Source organism: Drosophila busckii, chromosome 3R (genome assembly GCF_011750605.1).
Source record: "Drosophila busckii strain San Diego stock center, stock number 13000-0081.31 chromosome 3R, ASM1175060v1, whole genome shotgun sequence".
Taxonomy (NCBI): domain Eukaryota; kingdom Metazoa; phylum Arthropoda; class Insecta; order Diptera; family Drosophilidae; genus Drosophila; species Drosophila busckii.
Genome location: NC_046607.1, coordinates 7,119,788 through 7,145,190, shown reverse-complemented (window position 1 = coordinate 7,145,190; position 25,403 = coordinate 7,119,788). Strand labels below are relative to the sequence as shown.

The window sequence follows — 25,403 nt, the reverse complement described above, 5'->3', positions numbered from 1 at the left end:
GAACATGAGTACTCCTTTACTTTTGAAGACAACGCCCTTGATAATGAGCTTGGCCATTGGGATTGCGGCTTTGGCTCTCAAATTTGTGGCAACAGATTTCTAAAAGCTGCGACGTTAATCGGGAGAGTAATGAATTTTTTCAAAGCTTTGAACAGAAGCTAACACTACAAACACACTCTGTAGATTCATGAAGGTTGTAAACTTTACTTGGAAACTTAGATATTAACTAATAATTGTTAAGTTTAACACATCAGTTTGGACAAATGCTTTATGAATTTCAATGATTTAATAATTTATTTGGAATTTTAATATAATGTTCGCTGCTTAATATTTATTTAACTTGCGTTATGCGTATGCGCTCCAATTTCAATGATTTGATAATTGTTAGTCAAAGTTTAAGATATTGATCACTGCTCTAAACATTAATTAATTATTTTTCTGATGCAACTTTCAAAAACTTCAAAATTTTCATAAGCTACAGACTAACGCCAGTCTGAAATGTACAAATTTATTGGAAATATAAACATAATTAAGAAATAATTCTTTTGTTGAATACTGAAAATATTAGGCTTAGAGCTCGATCATCGATTAGCTTATTATATCATAAGAATTATAATGTAGTTTTATTTATTAAGTCAATTCAAACATATTTTCCCTATGCTGCAATTTTTTATTGTTCAAATCACCAACATAATCACCAATTGCTAACAGCCGTACTTTAGGGAAGTGATATTTCATAGTATAAAATTCATACACGCATGACGCTGCTAATAAACATAGATAAGTGTCCAAAAATTCATTTCGGACTAGCATGCATATAAAATAAAAATTTATGTAGAACGAGAATGACATTGGGATTAGTGTATATAATGTTGAGCGTAAGTAGAAGCAGCTTAACATTCAATGAGAATGCAGCAGCTTAATTGAGAATAAACAGCAGCAATTTCAATATAGAGAGAGAGTCGCGAATTGAAAGAGAGAGAGTAAAGATGTTTTTGAGCATAGCATAGATTATATTAAAAATCTTGAAAGAAGAATAACGCTGAAGACGACTTTAACTCTAGTTTGTACGTACAACAAGCCAATTAATTATAATATATATTTGTACTAACCAATCCCTACATATAAATTTTAATTAACTAATTATAGCACTTCAATTCCCCAAAAGACGCTTTAAAATTTAAGAGACAACTTGATAATAATTATTATTTATTTATTTATAATGCGTGCAAAGACTTTATAGCCACTAATCGAGTCCAATTTAAATACAAATCATATTAATATCTGATAAACTGATACCATGTTATTGGCCACAGCCTTAAGTTTAAAGACATAAGACTCTTATTAACCGATTTTCTAACTAGCCCTAAAGTATCCTTCCATTTCTTACTATAAATGCGTACAGCCAGTTTTAAATAAGCATTTGACATATTGCAAGCTGAAAGACTTTAATAGAAGCAGGCGCACACCCAACTTTAGCCCTTAATGTAAACTGGTTATAGTCAGCATTATGGCCAGGCCAAAATACATAAGTGCAGTCGCAGCCAACAAGCAGACATTGGCAAAAATAAGCTTAGTTAGGCGGCAGCTGAGCAAACTGCAAAAATGAAAGTTCGTTAAGCAAAGCAAAGGGCAGGGAAGGGAATGGGGGGTTAGGAAATTTACTCTGACTCTGCTGTATGTAAGTTGCTGCTAAAATGAAGTTTGAATAAACATTTTGCGCATTTACTTCACTTAAAAACTTTTTGCCAAGCTGACATTTTTCTCCTTGCTCCGCTTTGTGCTCTGCTCTGCCCATTAAGCCATCGCCATGGTGAAAAACCAAAACGTACTCAGCTCTACTTTTTTTTACTTTTTGTTAGCAACAAAATGAACACACATAATAGTATGACTTGGTAAGTATTTAAAAAAGCTCGCCAGACATGCTAGAAAGTTGCATATGCGTTGGGATATTCGTTTGCGAGGCACTTACATGCAAGGCTGCAAGCATATGTGAGCAACTGTAACTGTGTGTGTGTGTGTGTGTACTTCCAATATTTTGTTTACCAGCCAAAAAATATGGTATACCGCAGTGTGGCAGTGGCAATGGCAAAAAAAAAAGTGTAATGCAGACAAAAGACAAGCAGTCTATAGTGGGTGCGCTTAGTCCATGGACTATGCAGATCGCATTTTAATTTATTAGCACAAAAAGCGTCTAGACCGTTTTTAAGCTGATGCCTGTGAATAGCAACAACTGCTTATGCTGCGAGCGAGCGGCAACAATTAAAATGCACATAAATTTAAATCAAGCAAATTGCGTATACGCCATGTTAGGCAGACAACTGCACTGCGCACTGTCTAAAGCATTAAAATGTAAGCAATGTGACTTATTAGACTTAAACATTAAAGACGTGGGCCTTAATTACGCCGCGTGCAGCAGGTAGAAAATTTTAATGATGCTGTAAATAAATGAGTTGGAAATATTTATGCCACATTTCGATTGCTGTTTGCGACACTCGCTGTGCCGGGCGCGCCTTTGACTTTGACAGCTGTCTGGCTCATTTAAATGTTGACGCCGCGCAAGGTAAATTATTTTCACGTAATTTTCCAAGAGCAAACAATAAACATGAAGCTTTACATACTTAAGCTGGCAATTAAATTGAAAGGCAAACTGCCGTGCGACAGAGCGACTGATTGCAAGGCCTGGTAAAGAATTCGCAACGCTTTTGTGTATTTGCTGTCTTTATCTTTCATTACTTTAGCAGCAGCAGCAACTGAATGCGGGTGTGCGTCGAGTTAACAATAAATAAAAACTATTTATTTAAGCACACGGGCAAGCGCTGGCAAAAAATATGCAAAAGTAAGAAATAACGCACAAAAGGAAATACGCAGGGCCATGTAAAAAGCGATAAATGTTTCGGCAAAAAGCAGAAAAATAATAATGCACTGGCCAGTGCTGCTCGCTTGTTCTTTGCTTTTGTTATTATTATTATTACGCTTTATTCTGCAGCTGAGTTAATTTATTATGCGCCTTGCTTTTCCACCTTTCGCAGCGAGCGTCTGACCCAACAGACAGTCAGCGGTCAACAGTCAATGTCAGAGTTATTAAAAGCAGCAGCAGCAGCAGCAGCACTTGCCAAAGGATTCCTCTCTCAACTCCCAACTCACCTGGCAGCTCGCAGCAGCGCTATGGCCTGCTCCAGTTTTCCGTTGCGCAGCAATTTATTTATACGCATCATGCAATCCTCACTGCAAGCAAAATGCAAACATAATAAATAAGTGCAATTTTCCGGGCATTAACTTATGCTTTTGCTCTTAAGGCTCCTCCAAGTTATCCAGCTGACAAAGGCATGCACATTACTCACCGTTGATCATCGATGGACTTCTCTGCGGCCGCATCGAACGGCAGCGGCCGTTTATCCTCCCGCAGCGGCAGCTCGCCCTCAAGCAACACGCTCACCTCGGCGGCCATGCCGGCCCATTTGCTGGAGAGCTCCTCCTGTTTAAAGGCAAAAGCAGTGACTACTTTAAAACGCATTGCATTAAAAATATTCTAGTAACACTTTAATAGTAATACAAATTATTAAAACAATTCAATTCGTTGTATTATTAAACAATTTTTTTAGTGAGTAAGCATTGTTTTAATTACAATATTCATAATTATAAGAATATCAACATATTACTCCATAAATTCGTAATTAACTAGCTTACTTCTTTTTAATAAAGTCTGGCATTACTTCTTATTTCCAAACAAACTTGTCGTTGAAAACAAAACTGAAGCCATTATTATCCTTAATTATAGCATATTTCTAATATTAATTTGTAATATATGTATTCTTTAGCTAATGCTGTAAAAAAATACTAAATTAGATAGTTTGATTATCATTATCATGTGTAGTAATAATTAAATTTGATGAATGTTATAGCTTGGACATTGCTTAAATTTTTTACAAATTTGCCATTGCAATTCTGGGCTTAAACGTCTTTGGGACTTGGTAAAATACTCTAAAGGACACAAACAAAAGTAATAAATAATTAAACTATTTGAAGTAATTTCAGTTCAACTTATGTGTGCAATTTTAAAGAAAGGCGGAATTAATTAATTTTATGCAGCATTTATTATTTGAAGTAGCGACTATTTTAAATTTTTATTCTTTTTTAACCTAATACGCATAGCACGACATAGCAAAAGACTGATGGGCGGCTATGACACGAAACGTACCGTCGATTGTCTGAATTTGAGCAAAAACTCGCTTAGGATAATTACAGGCTTCCTATCGGGACATTACAGACTGCGTAAACATCTGCACAAACTAAAAATTGTGGACTATGCCATATGCAGACTCTGTCTAGAGCATGACGAAACTACAGAGCATTACTGGTGGAGTGTCTTGCGCTCTGCAGAGTTAGACAATCATTTGGTAACTCATACCCTAGATACAAGACAGATGAGGAACTTGAAACCAGGACAAAATAGGGCTGGATAGAGAACTTTAACTCATTTACCAGTGGGAGGCACAATGGACCTTTTAGGTCGTCGCGCACTTTACTCCAACTAATAATACTAATAAATAATAACCAAATACGCATGTAACAAGGTTATTAACCATTTAAAATAGTAGTTTATTTGAAGTTTGATGCTTATGCAAATTTAATAAAAAATCGCACGCTGCTTTCAACTACAATCGCTAACTTTTGCAAGTGGCTAACTTTCAACATATTTATGCCCACTTAAATTTATTAATTGCGAACACATATTATAAAAAAATATTTAAGTCTTAAATTATTAAAGTTCAATACCTACACACTCATTATAAATTTTATTCCGCACGCATTTCAATCAAATGCGAGGAATTCACACATTTTTGTTTAATTTTTTTAAAGTCATTACTGCTCTACAACATTTGCACATTTATAAAAACAGCCAAAACTAATAATTGCTCTCTTGTATGCAATGCATATTTGCCAGCATGTCCTGCATGTCCTGCATGTCCTACATGTCCTTATCGTGCTTGTTAACAATGCATTGTTTAATGGCGCATTTATCGATAACAAAGGTATTGGCATATTTTCGCCATATGCATAGGTAATGCAAATGCAATAAATGCATGTATAATATTTATTTATTTAGCGTAAAAAATAGCAAAAAATTATTCGCATAATTCGCACAAAGCATTGTGCGTGCTTTTATTATTTTAAATACTTAAGCTAACAATGTGTTTGACACTATAACAAATGCTAAATATGCGCATTTAATAAAAACAATTGCTGCACACAAATTTGCGCTACATACATGTGTGTGTGTGTGTGTGTCTGTCTCTGTGTGTGTATTTGCTTAAAACAATTGTAACAATGCACAGGAAAAGGCGACGACTGTGCAAATAAATATGTCAAAAATTGGCGCAGTTAAAGGTTTGCATAAAAATGAGAGAAAAATGGGGAATTTTGTGGAGCGCTACGTGTCCGCACCGACCACATGGCCCGGCGAGCACAAAATGGCGGCTGACTATAAAGTTAACGGCAAACTGTGGAGCAGCAAGTGTTGCCATTTTGCGGAAATCGCGCTTGATGGCATTTTAAAAAATGGAATAACATGAACAAAATTTGAATTTGAAAACAGTGTGAAGCACTCAGCGTTGCTTTAAAGCAAAACCAACTGAGAATTTGGAACGCACTTGTGCTTATAATTAACAAACAAAAATCAATAAAGATTAGAAAGTCACAACGCAACATAATAATGCAATTATTTTCGCCTTTAGTTAAGCCACAAATAAACAACAGTCCATTTTAGATTTTAGCCAAACAGAAGCAACACAACAAAATAAATAATTGACATCAGCTATTGCTTTTTTGATTATACGCAATAAATAAACAAGCGCGCAGCCAACTTTTAAATACACTTTGCAGCGCACTAAGCCTTGGCAGTTATTTATGCAAACAGACATCCATTGCTTACAAATAAATATCAAAGTGTATGTTAGCAGTAATTGAAAAAATATATATATATTTTCAGTCAATTAAATTTCATGATCAAACCTATAAATCTTTGCCTGCTGCTTGGCCATATAAAGTTAAATGCTTGGGTTTATTTTTTGTTGTTATTGCCAGCAGCGCTGTGGGCCATTTGTTTTAAAATTTTATTGGCAGTTTAGAGAATATTTTATGTGGCGCAGCGTGTAGCCACAGCAAAATAATAAAAAATAAAAATAAAGTCATTTAATGCAGCAGCAATTTTATTTTGAATTTTTCACTCACCTCCGTTGGCTGTGCTGTTAACTTGGACTTGGCAGACTTTGGCTGCTTCTTCTTCTTGATGATGCGTCGCTTGTCCTGCACAACGACCGAGTCCTGACAGAAGCGCTCCATCATTTTGATAAAAACATTGGCTGTCTCCACAACGTCGCGCAAATAAACTCTGAAGTGAAAAGCGAATGCAGTTTAGAGTAAATGAAACTAGAGTGTAATTAAATGTGAACATTTCAAATTGAATTAAATGAAATATGAATGCATGTGTGCTAAATTGAATTAAATACGCAATAAAAACAACACAATTGTTGAGCTTTGCCCGCTGGGAATTTGTTTAAATAAATAAATTTATATTCTTGCTGCGAAACTTGCCTCAAACTTTGTACTAAACTTAAATCTTTTGCTTAATCAAATTTTTGTCCCATGTTCATTTTAGATTGTCACGTCGTACGGCCCAAACACAATTCCTGGAATAATATTGACTGATGATTCAAGCGCGGGTAGCTTTGCCGCTGACGCCTCTAATTAGCAAGTTAGACCCAAAACGTTGTAAAAAAAAAAAGGCAAATGGCACAAAGACAATCAACAAGCTGCTAAAATCAGCTGCCAGCGGTTTGAAACTTGTGCATTGTTTTTTAACTAACCCCAAATAACAAAAAGAAAGTATATAAAACAGCGAAAAGCAAAAATTGAATTGAAAAAGGCCACGTCATTGTGTGCACGTCAATTTGTTAAAATGATTGATTGTCGTTTAAATAATGAAAATCGCGCGCGTCATAGAAAAGCTCAAAGACAATGATAGCAAACAAATACCCTGGCAAATAAACATTAAGCTGCTAATAGGCTCAAATGCTGCTAGGGTATTTAGATTTGCTAGCATGCCACACAATTTGCTAAAAAATTAACGTATCGACTCGTTGACTATTGTTGAAACTCCACACCAAAATGATTTTGCTATATTTGCATACATCCGTGTGTGTGTGTGTGTGTGTGTGTGTGTGTGTCCATGTGTGTCTGTGTGTGTGCCTATATGTCAAGTCCTTCAGTGCACACACTAATTGCCAGGCCTTGACGAGTCAGCCGACAAACATTGAACATTTTCCAACAACGAAAAATACTTTTCGCCATCAGCCACATGCAGCAGCAGCAGCAGCAACTTCCTCTAAAAAGGTCAGCGCACAAATTTTATGCAAATTCATTGCGAATTTTAATAGGCACCGAGTCGTGCGCCAGCATCAATGCCAACGTTATATTTTTTCTGTGGCTCGCACACTGGAGCCAACAGCAACTATACGCGGCAAAATGAATTTGTAATGAGAGTGGTTTTCAGCAAGCGGCACACACACCCAATTTTAATTCATACTAGTAGCAGCAGCATATGTAACTAAACAATTAGTATAATTGCTCTACTAAATTATTGAATTCGAAAATTAAGCGAAGAAAACTAACACACATTTTATTTAAAAGAAACTAAATCAAGAGCTGCAAGATGCAAAAATATTGCATATTATATATGCTAATATATTTATAATAATATTGAATATAAATAGCAAGCGCTACAATATAAAATTAGTTGTTAGCTGAAATAATAAGCTTAAAAAGAAAATATTAAGTATTAGTTTTAAGAGTTGAAATAGTAATTATTATATTTAAATTAATTTTAAATAAATGAATGAATGGAGAAATAATTCTTGTTGCACTCAAAGATTATTACGCATAAATAAAGTAAGAAATTCATGTTGATATTTGTTTGTATAAAAATAATTACTAGCTACTATTATATTTATTAAACAATTTAAAGTCAAGCTATTAAGCTAACTGAATATCTATCTTTAGCAATTTTAATTTATAATAATTGGTGCCCAACCTTTGGTTCAATGAGTAATTATCTGTAGCAATATTAAGTTATAAAAATTATAAAATTGATTGGCCAACTAAGCATCTATTTTCAATAATTTAAGTTCAAGCTTTGGCTTATAGATTACTTATCTATATCAATTTTAATTTATTATAATTAACAAATAATTCATAGTCAGCATATGGCTAACAGCGTATCTATCTGAAGCTATATAAATTGATAATAATTATGAATTAATTGAAAGTTAATTTTACGTTAAAAAATTGTCTTATCTTTAGCAATTCGAGCTTATAATAATTGAACGCCAAGCTTTAGAAACAGAGTACTATTTATCTTTAGCAATTCTAAGCTATAAAAATTATAAATAAATTGAAAACCAAACTTTGACTATAAATATGCAAAAATAATTTAAATTCAAGCTGCGCCTAACAGAGCATCCACTCTAATATTACTTTGCATTGCTGGTCAACCTGATAAGAGGTCAGAGTGCCTGGCAAAATGCAATTTGGCGTTTAACCCACACACACACACACACACACACACATGTGTGGCATGTCTGATAATGTGGTTTGGTCCATCAATGAGAGCGAGCACGCGTGCCAGACCCCTGATAATAACTCAAACGCAAAAGGGAATCAAAACGCAACAATGCCGCAATGCCAGCGCAGACAGCCGCAAAACATTGTTAGAGATGGCTGAGGTCAAGCAGCAAGTGGCAAGTTGCAAGTGGCAAGTTGCAAGTGGCAAGTGGCAAGTGGGGCGTAAAAACAGTGCAACGAGCAATGTTGAACAGTGGACTTGAGACTGATTGAAATGCAATTAAAGCGTCATTAATAAATAATTAATTATTCAAGCAAACAAGCATTTAAATATTAACTCAAATATAGCTGTGCTATATATTTATTTTTTGATGGCTTTATTAGTGCTAAATCACAGTTGCTACGGTAAATAATAACTCTAATGAGATTTACGTTGAATACTTGTGGCGTGTGTGGGCGTCCTGACCACAAGCTTAAGCCAACGCAGGTGCAAAAGGCGTGGGCTTCACACTTGCAGCAGCTCGTTGGTTGCATAACAAATTACTTGCAACACACACACACACACACGCGCACACACACACTAACGACAAAGCTGCAACACATGTGTTGCAGAAATAGGACAATGATAAATCGTTAATAAATTATTTATAATTAATTTGTATGGTGTGTGTGTGTGTGAGTGTGTGGGCTGTGTGTGTTGTTGTTGTTATTGCTTGCCATGCTTGATTTGATATTCGCGTTTACGCTGATTAAATGGACGACAAGCAGCAGCAGCAGCGAAAACAACAACAATGAGGCAAACGCACAGAATTAATTAGAAATTCTGGGCGTACATATCAAGGCTTGCCAACCTGCGGCCTGACCTCTCACACTCTCTCGCTCTCTCTCTCTCTCGCTCTATAACGCGCTCTCGCTCAGTTTTGCCGCCTTCTTGAATAAATGATAAGATGTAATTGCGCTTTGTCTGCTGCGCGGGGGCAAATTGTTACGCAAAGCGCTGCCCGTTGGCATAAGACGTTCATAATGAAAATAATATTAATTATGACAGCAGCAGCAACAACAACAACAACAGTAACAGCAACACCAACAACTGTAACAATAAGTGGCCACAGCATGAGTGATGGGCGCTGATTGCAGCTACAGCGGCCATAACCCTATTCAGACTTAGGGTTGAGACTCATAAATTATGCATGCAGACACCCAAAAAGGCTTTGAATCTCTGACAGCCACTCAAAATTTGATTGCAGTTCAAATGGCAGCAGCAGCAGCAACAGCAGCACTTACTTTATTGCTAATTGCAGCGATTAATTGAGAGCAGCACATGCACACATTATTTGAATGTTCGAGACTAAGTAAACGCTTGACTGTTTGCTGGTTAATATTTAATCAATCGATTTGATTTTTAACAGTCAAGTGAGTAAAGCTAACGCTTTGCACATTGCACATCAATTGCAATCGCATAGTTGGCAGCCATAACCAGCGATTACAAATCGCTAAATGCAGCAACAGCAACAGATTTGGCAAATTACATTTAGTAGACTGCTAAAATACACTTTAAGTGATACAAGTAAGTTATGCTAATTATATATGAAAAAGTTGAAAATAAAGATAGATTGCAGCTAGTAGCAATTGGTGATTTTCTTGGTGTGTATTCACCAACGCCAAGTATTGTAGAATGTTAATTAATAATGCATGCATGTTGATTAATAATGTGAATTGTTTACTGCCAATGATACAAGCAAATTAATTTCACCAATGTTTTGTATAATTGGATAATCAAAGCTGGTGAATAGTAATCAGTGAGATTACTAGATGTTCACCAGTGATGGAAGGTATGATATTTATATTGATATGTTACAAGTACAACACGATAAGTGGTTTTTTTTTGGGTTCACCAACGGTAGGTATTGTAAAACGATGTTGAATCTAAACAAGGTTGATGGGAATTAGTTACTTAGGACATATCCATGCTAATTTAACCAATGATTTGTATGATGGGATAAGCAAAGCTGGTGTCAGTGATGTTTACAGATGTTAACCAATGAAGTAAGGTGCGCTATTTATATATAGAGATTACAAATAAAATAACGATTTGTTGGTGATTTAAACAATGAAAGCTATGCAGTGAGTTCACCAATGTAGAATGTTGTTGAATTTAATAAATGTTGGTGTGAATTGGTTATTTTCCTTTCCTTCAGATTGGCTAGTAGCAATTGCTGAAGCACACAAAGATTTTACCAACACTTTGAAGGCTTGAAGGCTTATTAATAAATGTGTATTGGTTAATTTCACCAATTTTGTTGTATGGGCCGCTGACTAGTCACCTGCTAATTGTATATTAAAAAGTATTTAATTACATTACGACAACTTTTCTTCAGATTGGCTTATACCAATTGGTGAACCACACAGTGATTTCACCAACACTATGTACTGTTGGGCTGATGTTCGGAAATTTAGTAATAATTTGTAATGAAGAATTGTTTTAAACATGCGCAACTTAAGTACACCAATGTTTTCTATAATTTTTGTTTATTGGTGAGTGTTAAAATTGTAGCGCATTGCTTAGTCGTCTATGCATTCAAGACACATCAATTGCTTTGCATTTGTAGCTGCATCTGTGTTCGCTTTGCTGCCGCACGCTGTCAATTTCATGTTTGCGCGCCAAATTAATTTAGTTAGAGCTCTGCATAAGCTGACTAGCATGGCCCACAGCTTAATGTCTGTGCATATAGTATATGGCATACATATATCCAGCACTCAATTTGCCCAAATACCCGCGTTGATAGTTGAACTCGCGTCGGCGTCACTGTGGAGCAGCACTCAAATTAAATATATTTATCATGTGCACATCAATTTCTGCATAAATTTGTATTGTATTGTATTATTTGCATTTAATTTTTCTTACATGGCTCTGATTCTAACACATCAATGAACTGCAAAATATTATTGATTTCCCATGGTAGTTAAAGCGGATTTGTTTGACTGCTCTTAACTATTTGCTGCTGCTGCTGTCTGTGACACAAAAACACATTTTGCAGTCAGTTATTGCAGCTACATGTTGATATGGAAAAAAAGAAAGAGATAGAGCGAGTAGTACGCCAAGTTGCAGCCAGTTTGTTTGACAGATAAATTTTGTGCAACCATTTAGAAATATTCAAGTGAGTTTAGCTGCATACGCTCAACAAGACTGCAGAAAAAAAAAAACAAAAAGAACATTGGGGAGATTGCAATTATCTAAATGGATTTCAGTCTACGATTCGCAAAAAAACAAAGTGAAAACGCATTGAGGGCCACTGGAATCTGATGCACCAAATAATTTAGCCGACTTTTCAAAAGCTCAACTAAATGGCAATTGAAAATGCATGCACGCATGCTACAAAATGCGAGAAGGAGCGCATTAAGCTGACACAGACACAGAGAAAAAGAGAGAGAGACATGCACATGCTAAAGTCCAACTACTGTGAAAAGTAAACGTGGAAAAAGGGAAAAGCTTCACACTGGGCATAACGAAGATTAAATACCTTTGTATACTCTTTGTCATTTACAAAATTGAAAACAAGGTATGTAGCAATTTGTTGAAGTACAAGTATCAAATGGTGAAACGATATTAATGTCGATATATTTTCGCTATAAGGCAGAATCAAGTCAATTTAATTTGCTAACTGCCAGTTCAAATCTTAGTTGGTGCTACTCTTGTTCCCTATTTCAACAGCAGACTATAAAGCTGCTCCTAAAACTCTGTTAGCCATATATTAAAAGCAGATTGGATACACCAGATCAAAAGTTATGTGAATAAATATATGTCGACTCTTTCGCTCACTTGCCATGGAAGATTCAGTGGCAAACCAGCAAATCTAATCTAAAGAGTCTTGACAATTCATATGATGTGGCTAATGCTAATGCTGAACTTTACTCCATGAATATTTCCTTTATGAGGAAGTACTTGGCGCTAAGAAATCCAATATGAAACAATGCCTCAATATAATGAAAACTAATTGCAATTATTACTAATTAGATTTCGAATTTAAATAGATTTGGTATTGAAGATTACAAACAACTGACATTTAATATCTGATCATATTTTTTTATTATTTAGATAGAAGTTGAAATAGTCATGAAGAGTATTATGAGTTAAACTAAAAATAATTCATTATCAATTTTAAAAATACTAATCATGACTTTTTCATCTTCTATCTCTTTTTTGCCTATGCCTTAGTAAGAGCATAGAAATTCACAAATTAATTTCTCTGCAGCACTTGATCAACTTGAAAGCTACAAGCAGCTAGCACTGCTACTGCTAGCCATGTAAATCAGTGCAAGTTAGTTGTGAGCAGTCCGCACAGTAGTTAACTTGGCAATTAGAATGCGACTAAGGTGGAGCACTCGTGCACTCCAGAGCGAGCTGGAGCTGCCGAAAATGCTATAATTTTGATGCAAGAGCACGCGTGCAAGCAGCTGCTAGTAGAATCAATTAAAGTTTTTGCTTGCCCCAGCTGCTGCCGACGACGACTTCAAAGCGCAACTAGTTCCATACACACACACACACTTTGGCATTTGGTAGAGAGCTGAGCAAATAGTGAAGCACACATGCCAGGACTTAAGACAAAGGCATGCCGTCAAGACAAACAATGCCTGATTGTCTGCTAACAGCGAGAAAGTGGAGCAGAGAGGGAGTTGGGGAGATGGGAAGTGGTTGGGAGTTTCAAGCAAGACGTGCATATTTTTGGGGTTAACAGCAACAGCATTTGTAATCCTATTAAGCGCTAGTCAGCGTTGCTCCCTCTGTGTATTTGTTTGCTTATTTGTGACCACCAAACAAACGCCAAACACCAACTCCCAACTCTCAACTACGCCACTGAATTTGCTGCCCCGACAGGCATTTCTCTGAGCTTGTGGCCTGGCATGCCTAAAGCTGCGACAGAGTTATTTCCAATAACTAACCGAGTACGATAGGTGGCTGCCTGTCTAGCTGGCTGGCTATACTCACTTGGTGCTATGCGCCTCATTGTAGTTCATTAACAAATGCAGTATTGTCTCCCGATACTCCAGGACATAGCAGACATTGTTGAGTAACATATCAAAGAGTCCACGCGCGTTGTCATCCTCCTTTAGCTGCTGCAGTGCCAGCAGACTTTGCAGCAATTCACGGAATGTCTTTAATTAAAAATTATAGCGGAAGCAGAAATCGTTAGCATTAAATGCATTTCGCATTGAGCTTTAACTTACAAAAGGTGGCCAAAAGTATGCAACGTTTTTCTATCTAACTATTTATTGCTTCAAGGCAAATTTCCAAATTATTTACAGTGCTTAGCTGTTTAAAATATATGCAGAAAGATTATTTTGTATAATACAAATTTAAAGAAAATTCATATGCGTATGCGTAATTTTTTTTTAATTTCTTTCAACGCAGATAGTAATTTGATGATAATGATATAAAATCGAATTTACTACAATATAAAAAAACGTTTTTTTTATTTTTGTTGCCATTTACCTTTTCCTTTTTACAGATTTACTTTTGGCCACCATTGTAAGTTGAAAGTTTAAAGCTATAATTTATATTATATATAGCAAAGTTTGTAGCCGATTATTACGTTGTAAGCGGCGTTCGGGCTGAGTTTACAGCTGTGCTGGGGCCAGGGCTTACGCACTTTGCTTTTAGCCAGCTCGTAAGCCATGCCAAGTGCACCCAAATGTGCACTTACCCCAGCACAAACAACAAACATGCACGAAGGTTGTAGTTGCTAAGCTAGTTTACTTACCAATAGAGCCACATGCAGTCGCTTGGCCCAGAGACGCGCCTGCTTCTTGTCGCACTGCATCATGTCCATGTCGTGTTGCATGCGCGTCAGCACCCAATGGAAGCACTGCACACTCAGCGATTCGCTGCAACAATAACCAACAAAGTTTAGCATATAGTTTATGTTTCGCCTTTAAAGCTTAAGCCGGCCTTTTGCCTGCCAGCTGCGCAACTTGCGCAAACTCATTAACAAAATTAATTTTTAAGTAGCGCTACAAATGAGTGGCAGTCGCCCACAATTGTCACACACACACACACAGACACACTCAATAGTTTGCTGCATTTACCTACAAGTTGGTAAAATTAGCAGTGCAAACGGTCATTAAAGTTTTGTGCAATGGCAAAGCAGCGAGCGACCATTTGAAAAGGCATTAAAATCAAATTAATTACAGTTTGCACGACAGCACAGCAGCAAAAGCAGCAGCAGAAGCGGCAGCAAAGCAGCAGCAGCTCAAATAAATAAATTATAAAATCAATAAAAATAGCTGAGAGGAAACAGGTGCAGCAAACTAAATTCCAAGTAACTTTGCGTTTCAAATTCGCACAAATTAAATACTCACAAAAACTAAATTAATAAACGCTAATGTTTTATCAAATTCTTATTATATCTTTCACTATCTTCTCATATTCACCACAGCAAATCGTTGAATATATCGAAACATGTCACGACTGAGACAATGCACTGAAAACGTAATGGGACACAATTAAGACAATCATTGACACTACTCATAACTTGTATAGTACGATAAAACAATAAATTCGTCAAATATCCGGAGCAGAGAGAAGGCTACTAATATAAAATAAACGTTTACGTGACTTATGAGGATACTTAATATTGGCGCACATACTATTAAGACATAGTCTGAATCTTTCTATTAATATTATAAAACAAACTTAATAAAATATGATATCTAGTCCTTCCTCTGCTTTATCACGAAGTTCACACTCGTCTAAACGAACTAAATCCGACTGTTTGTAAAAGAAGCTCATGATGACATCTGAGATATTTGAGAGCCACGGAGCGCCAACATATTATTCTAGCGTAAACCTGCTATCCATAATACTCGCGAGGATACAACAATATCCTATATACAAGTGACTGCGTCGACAATGCAAGCTCGGAATGTCCTACTGATTTAATTTAACTGTAAATAATAGAAACAAAGTAGCTATTGTATTAAGTGTAGATAGAAAAAAGGTCGTGTGAGAAGTATATTTAACAACAAATCATATATAGAACAAATATTATTAAGCAAGCGAGAGCGAATATTGACGCTCGTCTAAGACTTATACACCACATAACAGCTCTCATCGCTAAATAGAATCGCTGTCAGGAAAGCGCCCAGTTTTCCGTACTGTCAAGATGCATCACCTAGAGCTACTCTAAAGCGGAGCAACAGTGTGTGACAAGAAAAAATTCAATTATATGATAACCTTAGCAAACTGATGCGAAGAATAAGGACCTAGCTAATAGATTCTGTCATAGTCTTGAGTTTGCTCGTGTGAAAAACTAGATTTCAGCATAGTGCCGATCGTACGTCGAAAAATAACTAATCAAAGCTCAGTATATACGCTAAACTTAGATTATATAGAACTGAGTTGCGTCGTATAAAACTGCTACACATTCCATAGATCCAGAACGCGTGATGATATTGCAATGTTAACGAATGCTACTTGCAGTATTAACAAACAGTATTTGACTCAGATCAATAACTAGCAAGCTCACACTTGATATATGATTCAACTGTGGTTTGCAGGATGGCTTACTTATGAAGCAAGCATATTATTGCAATTAGGATACAATTTTACGTCTTAAGCTACGTCTCGAAGCAGTAACGAGACTTGTGTGACACCATCCGCACTAGCTAAGTTACACACATACTTGTCCGTCACATTGAAGAATTTCGCACACGGCGGGCATGTGTCAAGTAAAGTAACATCATTCGCTGTTGAAAGAAACGTGTCATAATCTTCAGAGTTTATAGTAGTTTCCAGTTTGAATTCTCAAAACAAATAATAATCGGTTCATTCTGTCAAGGACCAGATTCTGTGCTTGCTGCCATATGTGTTGTGTGATGTGTGACGTGGTGAGATGAATAAGATTTTCAAATTTATTTATTATTTCGTTCAGATCTTTGCAGACATAAACATTATATATCTAATTGCATGCTGTGTATATGAGCCAACATGCATAGTAAAATTGCAGTAGCGCATAAATAATGATAGGTTCAAAGCGTGCGGGCAGCGGCAAATTGCATTTGCGGAAATAAACACAAAGTTTTATGTTCGCCAAAGTGCGTACTATATAAACACACACACACACACACAATCATGCATATGTATGCAAGATACATTTATTTGTATGCTGTAAGAAAGACATGATAAACTAAAGCTAAAAAGAATTGCAAAAATGAAAAATAGCAGCAGTTGTTGCAGTCGCTGCTGCTGCTGCTGCCCAGAAACTTTGAATAGTGCGGGTGTTGTTTTCTTTGGAAAAGACTAAGGAAAGAGTAAAGAGGGGGGTGGTGGCTAGCAAAAGTTTTGCAGCAACGGAATGACAACATTTTTGCAAAGCTTCATTGTTGTCATTCAGAAACTAATTTGAAAGTAACCAAAACAATTTTAAAGAAATTTCCCACCACACAGACAGAACCAGAGAGAGGGAGAGAGCGGGGAGTTGACAGCAACATTTTATTTACAGCATGCTGAGCAACAATAAAAATATACAACAACAACTATAACAAGGAGGAACAGCCACGCTGTTGACCAGCGAAATACCAGAGAGAGCTCAGTGCTTGGACTTTGAATTGCCAGGCGCAATATTCGTTAGCGCGGCGACGACAGCAGCAGCAGCAGCAGCAGCGAAGGACGCAGGATGAAGGACGCGCTGGGTATGTCAACAACGCCCACATAGTTGTCAAGTGACGTAGGTCAACGATTGGCGTCATGACTTTGATTTCTGCATGTTCTTGTTGTTGTTGCTTTTTTAGTTTTTTTGTTTTTCTTTTTCTAATGCAATAAAAACCAAGCACTGGACTTGAAAGTAACCAAACAATGACATACAAATTGTGTTGTGGCCACTGCAATGTCACATTTGCTATTGACCAGTTGACAGCTGCTGAAGCTGAAGCCATTTGGGCCATTGACCACTGGGCGTATGGGAATTGTCAGGTCAAGACGAAAAAACAAAAAAGCGACTAAGGCATGTGCTGTGCATTTAAATGGCAGCTGTTAATTTCTCTCAGTGTAAAATAGTTTCGCACCAAATTTGGCAAAGGTCAACATCGAACCAAACTCTATTATGAAAGCCACTGAATTGCTGAATTTGCTGATAGTGGTTGGAAGGGTTAACTAGTAGTTGCCCGGGTTGCCTTTGAATCAGCTCCAAATGAATTTCGGGACAAGCGTTGAATAAAATCTTTATTTCCACAACCCGTAGCTTGAGACAAAATATTCAATAGAGAGCACTGAGCTGCTGCTGCTGCTGCAAATAAATATAAAAATTGCTTATATTCAAAAGGGAGCAAGATGGCGAGTGAACGAGCAAAGTAATTTGATTAAAAGCTGTGTGGTAGATTGGGCAAAAGATTTGCATAGTTGCTGACTGGACGCTTGGGTCAAGTTTTCATTAGCCAGCGGGGTCAAATGCTCGTCCATCAACGTCAGAGGACTTGAGCTGAAGCTGAAGCTCTCAAGCAGCAGCAGCTGGTTTGAGTTGAAGCTTTATGGGCATTATCAAAACCAATGCCAATTAATTTGAATGCTTTAGTGCAAACACACAGAGCAAAGCGTTGCATTTGACATTGCCACACACACACATACAAAAGCGCATACACACACACTGACACACACTTGTGTGTGCATAGAAATGTGAACTTACCTCACTAGCTGCAGTTGTAGACCACTCAAGCGATTGAACTCCATGAAAAATCGTATGGCCCACAATAGATACGAGTCATCGTGACTCGACGAGCCGGCATTGCGCTCCAGCACACGTCGCACCTGCCGCACCAGCGTGTTGTAAGCTGAGCGCAGCACCTCAATGCAATATTCGCGCAGGCACAATCTGCAATGGCAGCAAATGAAAAATGGTTATACCACAATAATATTGATTGAATGCCAGACCAAACCAAACGTAACCTAACCCCCAAACCACCCAACCAGCCAGGCAGCCAGCCAAACGCATCCCACTTGCTCTCGCTTTTGAGCTGGCATATAGATACAGTGAGTCTAAAAAGTATTGGCATACGGCTATCTATTGATAGCTTGATAATATCGTACAAGGCAAAAAGGAAGAGGATAACAAAAACTTTGATTTATATGCACAAAATAATTTCTTAAACAACTGCTTATATTTTAAAAATATTTTTTAAATAAAAATTCGCAGTTTTCATAAGAATTAAAATATTTTACAGCTCTGTTAGTATACAACAAAGACAGAAAATAATTTCTTTACCAGCTGCTTATATTTTAAAAATATTTTTAAATAAAAAAACGCAATTTCATTGGAATTAAAATATTTTAGAATAGTGTCCAACCATCGGCTTATATTGTAAAAATATATTTGAATTCAAAATTAGGAATTTCGATTTTTATATCATTGAGAGAAAATAATTTTTTAACCAACTGCTTATATTTCAAAAATATTTTTGAATTTTTAATAATTTTGTAAGTATCCAACATACAGAGAAAATAATTTCTTATAATTAAAAAATATTTTTCAAATAAAAGTGTACAGTTTTCTGAGAAATATTATCTGGATTTTAAATAAAATATTTGAGAGCCATTTTTAAAATATTATTGCATTCAAAACAAACAACAAATTTTAATTGTTATATTTGTAAAAATAAGAGTTTCTTTGTTTTTGAGATGAAAGTCTCTATTTGGATTTCAATTTTAATTAATATAATGGAAACATAATTTGAATTTGTTTACTGATTTGAATACTTAATATGTAGACATATAAAAGTAAAACATTTAACGTTTAAGCAGCAAGCACAAAAATGTTGGCTGTGCCAATACTTTTTTGACTCACTGTGCATATAGTGTGTGTATATTGAGGCATGCTAGGTGGCATGCATCAGTAGGTTTCTATAACAAATGCGGCCGCTGTAACGGCATTTGCCAGCGTTTATGCAATAAATTTGTCCTGGCCAATTTATTTGAGCCAAGCGAGCACGATAGCGACCTAGAGAGAGTGAGCCAAGAGCGTGAGCGTAAGTCGATAACCAACGAACTACACCAGGGCCAAATATACAAATCCAACGCATCGCTGACGACACAGATTAATTCATGCCAATTCATGTTGGCAGCAATAAAAAGAGTGCACAAGTCGCCTGTCGGCTTATTGCAAACTTGCAACAAATTGTTGCCAATCGCACAGAGCACACACCACACACACACACACGTGACGTTGATGAACCTAGTCTGTGGCCCGGGCCCGAGCCCGGGCCGAGGGAGCTTCGATTACATGCACATATATTGCGGTTTGGCATGCTGATGGAGGCGTCTTGTCTAATCATAGAGTTTGGACGCCTAGTATAAAATTTATGGCCAGCAACAGACACTGCGCCGGCCATAAAGCAGGCCATAGCCACAGCCAACTAGCCAAAAGTCAGGGCTGACTAACAAGCGTAGAAAAAACAATATACTGGCCCACACTGAACTGAAAGCAAATCGCAGCGCCAAATGCTGCCACATTCGCTCTTGCAACTTTACGTTGCATTATCTTAAAAGTAAACAGAGGCGTAGTGAGGGATATAAAATTGAAATTGACTTTGTATGTTGCAGCTGCAATTAAACGAACTAAAACTTAGCTGAGCAGCAATTTAGATTAAAAAAAAGTTAGCATAGATTATTGACTACGTCACTGACTTAGGCAGCGGCAGCAGCCAAGTGGCGCATTTGCCATTGCTGCAACTGCTGCTGCTGCAATTTTATCTTGCGCCTTGGCTCTTTACGGCCGCTGTCCGATAAAGCGCCAATAACAACTTGGGCGCAGATAAAGTCGCAAGCAAAATGCTCTAACCGTAACTTAAATAGAGAATAGAGGAAAAAATTGAGACTAACTTTAAGCTCAAAGTATTCAATTGAATAGTATAAAGTTTTGAATTATATATAAAGTATAAAGCAACAAGCTTAGACTTTACTTTAGGCTGCTTTAGACTTGGCTTAGAGTATTTACTGTAGCTGATGTAGCTTGTAATTGCATAACCTTTGCTTAGGTTTGTTGGTTAGCGCAGGAAAAGAAATAATAAAATAGCTGCACCTGGTGGCCATTAGGGAGTGCGACGGCGACGGCGCCGGCAGTAACGGTTAAGAGCCAAGGCTTTGTTTCGCCTGCGTTGACTCAGCCATAACCTCAGCAAGCAACAGAGCCAAGCCAAGCAGCCAATATCGCTGAGGCAATGCTATAAAATAGCGCCAGAGCAGTCAGCAGGGAGCCAAGGCAGGCTGTAGGAAATGCCTTCATTTATTATTGAATATTATTTTATACGCTTGGCGCGCTCTCAGCTCAGCTTAGCGCAGCAGCAGCTCAAGAGCTGCAGCGCAAAATCGAAAATCAATGAGCGGAATATGCGGCAGGCTATAACAATTCCGCCTTGGCTAATGGCCGGGCAGACAATAGACAACGAGCCAAAGTGCAGGAAGTTGCTGCAGACAAATGATTGGGGCGCTTACCTAACGGTAAAAGCGCTGCGTCGCGTCACCTGCGCCTCCTCCTTAATGTGACGATGCGAACGCTTCTGCGACTGCTTCTGACGATCGAAATCTATGGCCGAGACACGCTGCAGCGGCTGATGGCAAATGACATCGCGATCGGACACGGATTTCATATTGCGTATGACGTAGGTGCCGCCAAAGCGCGAGTGTCGCCCAGTGGGCGGACGCGCTTGACGTCGCGCCTGCTCACGTCGACGTGCTGCCAGCAGCTCCTGCTGATCGCGCTGCTTTTCGCTCAGACTGCGCTTGAGCGAAGCATCCGCCAGAGATTCAGAGGTCTGCAAAGTGCAAATAATTAGTAATCTCTTAAGTAGGAAATACTTGGGACTTACCTGCTCGCGATATAGCAAACAAATAATTTCAAGTGCATGCAAATGAAACTGCTCCTCATCCGGCGAGGAGACAATGAACAGCACCAGGTCCAGCATGCCAGTTTGATGCAGCGCCCAGATAACCTGATCATGCAGACTGGCATCGTTATCGGCACGACATTCTGCCTCCGGATTGGCTGGAACTTGCAGCACATTGCGCACCAGCACCAGAACACGCTCTATTAACAGATTCTGCTCCTCGCTGCGTATGGCAAATGCCTGTGGAGAGAGAGAGAGGGGGGAACATTAAAAGTTAAAATACTAAAAATGTTTGCTACAGCAAATCCCAGCGCTAAATCCAAGCATCAAATCCCGCGAGTCAACTTAAAATAATCAAATGAAATTAAATTAAATTAAATTGCAAATTTATGTAGCTCGACTGTAAAACGGAAGCTCAAGTCCCAAACCCGAAAGGCAAAGACCAAAGCAGATGAGCAGCAAGCATTCGCACCACAACAAAGTCAAGTTGAAATCAATTTCATGTGGGCGGAGCAGTGCGTCGTCCTCGTTGTTGGGCGAGTGGCAGTAACTGCTGCCAGCTTACAAATAAATACAACTAATGCGGCTTTTGTGCCTACAAGCCAGCTGCGACTGCCTACGTAGTGTAGGGCACGGCCTCTGGATATGGACAACGAGAAAACAGAGTCGGGCACCTTACTCAAAGGCAGCAAAGTTAATAATGACTTCCGTTTTTGGTTACCCAACGCAACAACAATGAGCAGCAAAGCACGCGCACAAGAGTCGGAGCAGCATTCAAAAGCCCAAAAGCCATTGCGACGCACTGCAGCACGCCTCGCCGCCCTCGAGGCTCCACAAATGCCTGTTTGCCGCGCATACATCAAAGCGTGTAAGTCGCCGCCACGCCAAATAAGCAAGTAAAGCATAAAAAGTCAGCCCCAACAGCCCGTCCGAGCCCCAACAGCTTGGCGGGCATCAATGCTCCAATCTTCCCACACATTCATTATCTCCAGCAGCAACAGCAATGCATATAAAAATACGCTAGCATTTAAACACAAGCCAGTGAAATAAAAAAAACAAAATACACACACACACACAGAAAAATACGTAAAATAAGAATAGAACAAATAATATAGCATTTCGCTAAAAAATGAAAATCTAAAGAAATCCTCTGGCGGACTCTTTGCCAACACAACATGGAAGAGCAGCATGAAAATCCTTTGGAATTGCTCCCCGGAGTGTTATGAATGTCGATTCAATCGGCTTTAAATGAATTTATTTCGCTGTGACGCAGCAAGGGGCGCGAGGGGCGCTGTGGGCGTGGCATTTGCAAGTGCTAGCAGATAATACTCGTGTGTTGCCATGTTGCTCGACTACAGTATCAACATTGTTTGTAGCTATATTTCGTTATTTTTTTTTAGCTTTTCTCTCTCTGTGTTCGTTAGTAGATGTTACCTATTCAATGTTGATAATTGCCAATGAAAGTTGATAAGCACTGAGCAGAGAGACAGAGAGCGAGAGCTTTGATTTTCGTGTGGCATGAAAGCCGTTTGTGTTACGCAATGTGGCAGTTGCAAAAGGCCGTAGGCACACAGTGCGTTTGAATTAATCAAGAAAAATATAGACAACATCAGCTTGGCCAATTCAAATTGAAATGAAGCAATCTTTGCAAATGCAAAATAGCAAACAAATATTGTTGCAAGATTTCAAAACAGGCGGCTTAGCAACCAAATCTAAAGTCTCTTTAAACAAATTTATAGTTGCTAAGTTAGTATTGCTTTATTTTGTATTTTTCTAAGCTAACTATATTGATAAATTATATACAAAAACAAAGCTTAAGCTTAAGCAAATACAAATTATTGCTACTTATTGTTTGCAAGCTGTTGCAGCTTTGATATGATGAGAAGTATTGTTGTCATAATTGAAACAACAATAGCAGCTGGGCTTAGACTTTAAACTGTTTTCAGTGTATGTACATGAATAAGTATTTATTCATTTGCTATAGCTGCAATTTAGCAATTGAAAAAGCATTTCATTCATAGACAGACTCCATCCCCAACCCCCAACACAAAATGTTACAAATTGTACATTGCTATTGTTGTTGTTGTTGTTGTTGTTGCTGTTGGTACAGCAGCTTTGCTTTGCTTTCTTTTTTTTGTGTGCTATTCCTGTTGTGGTTTGTTGACTATACAACGTTTGGAGCATGGAGCAGGAGGCACACGGCTGACGCCTAGGCAAACCACAGATTTCCTTGCACAGCCGCCATGTTTGATTTGAAGTGCCTTCTGGCAATTTGCTGCTGCTGTTGTTGCTATTATTGTTTGCACTTTTATATTCTGCTTTTGCTTCTCTCTCTCTCTCTCTCTAGCTTTTTTGTAGGTGTTTATTAAATCGACTTGTTGCGGCTTTTGTCGCTGGCGAAAAAGTTTCCAGCGTCGATTTGATTTCGTGTGATTTTTACAAAATTAATTCTTTAGTATTTTGTATTTCTGACACGTTTGATGGCCCCAAACATCAAAGACAACAAGCAACAGGGGCTTAAGTGTAGAACTTAAACTCGCTGCCATTATTTAATTTTTTAAAGCGCAGGAAAAAGGAAAAAATTGGAAGCTGCCAAGGATGAACAGAGCAGAGATAGTAAGTTAAGTTCAAATTAGTTATGAAAAGAGAGAGAGAGTGAGAGCGGGTAGCACACTGCACAAGCCAAAGCTCACATCAGTTCAAAACAAAGCGGAGAGCTGGAAAATGTTAAAAACATTTTCCTCCTCGCTCCATGGCCACAGCTTGATGCTGATGGCTGGCAGCTGCACGGAGTGCCATTAAAACTTTTGCGCGGCCGCTGCCCATTAATACTTGTAAAGACTATAAAGATTACAAAAATTAAAAAAAAAAAAAAGAGAATAGTTGGGCTGCCAGTGACCATGCCGATAATTGCCAAGGCTTGCAGTTCGTCTATGAAATTGTGCTAATTAGCGTCAGTTGGCAGCTCAAAATTACGATAGATATCTCTGCAGCATGCAATTAAATTGCCATCCCAACTTACTATCTCTAATGCCTTTTTGAGCTTCTCGAAGAGCGCTGTCCAAATTTTATCGCGTGTAAATGCCGCTTTGTAGCCCTGCAGTATGTCAATCAGCTCCAGGAACACCTTGCGTCCATGATTATCATTTGGCGGTCCATCGCGGTAGAGCAACAATGTGGGATTGGTCAATATAACCAGCAGACGTATAAGCAAATCGGACAGCTCTTCGTCTGACAGATAGTCGGGCAGCATGTAGACCAAATCTGTTTGCAGCACTTTGGCACGTCCCAGATGACGACGATACTCATGATTATCCAAATCGCGACGCAGTATCCATATCAAATGCTATAACATAAACAATTGTATTAAAGCAACTATATGACAGTTCGCTGCAGCAGTTTACCTTTAAGCCCTCAGCAGCATATGGATCAGCTTGATATTTCTGTCCATCACTCACGCCTAGCGCAGCACAAGTAGCATCAATATCTGCCAATAGTACAGACATTGTGCACAATCTTATTTATCTAATTTAATTTCACAAATTGAAAACAAACTATTTTCACAACATATGTTTCGACTGCGAAAAGCGCGGCAAACTAATCGCTAAACCATCTGGCAGCACTATGCTAAACAGCTGTGCGAAAATGATAATTAACCAACACTAAGCGCTAGATCGTTTGTTGATATCGATACTGGCTTAGCTAGTAGAGAGGCGCGCGTAAGGTTTGTGTCTCTGCTAACATTTAAATAAATATTTGCTTGGTTTCTTATTGCTGATTGCATAAGCTGCAATCTTGTAATTAAAAGACTTAGATTTATGTAAGCCGCTCAAAAAAAGCATAAAGTTGCATAACTTTTGCTGTTTACACACAAACACAGTATTTGATGTTGGGCAATAGCTTAGAATTAT

The 25,403-nt window shown here is 38.0% G+C and overlaps 1 protein-coding gene across 1 annotated transcript; it reads right to left on the bottom strand.

The window, feature by feature from the left end:
• Positions 1-3,137: 3,137 nt before the first annotated feature.
• Positions 3,138-25,041, bottom strand: LOC108601565 (protein timeless homolog). The gene is made up of 10 exons (XM_033293904.1): positions 24,897-25,041; positions 24,515-24,838; positions 21,475-21,732; positions 21,101-21,420; positions 18,300-18,485; positions 14,382-14,505; positions 13,610-13,776; positions 6,235-6,394; positions 3,345-3,478; positions 3,138-3,228 (listed from the first exon to the last, which is right to left on the bottom strand). The coding sequence occupies exons 1-10, from the start codon at positions 24,996-24,998 to the stop codon at positions 3,144-3,146; spliced, it is 1,860 nt and encodes a 619-aa protein (XP_033149795.1). The 5' UTR covers positions 24,999-25,041; the 3' UTR covers positions 3,138-3,143.
• Positions 25,042-25,403: the final 362 nt, after the last annotated feature.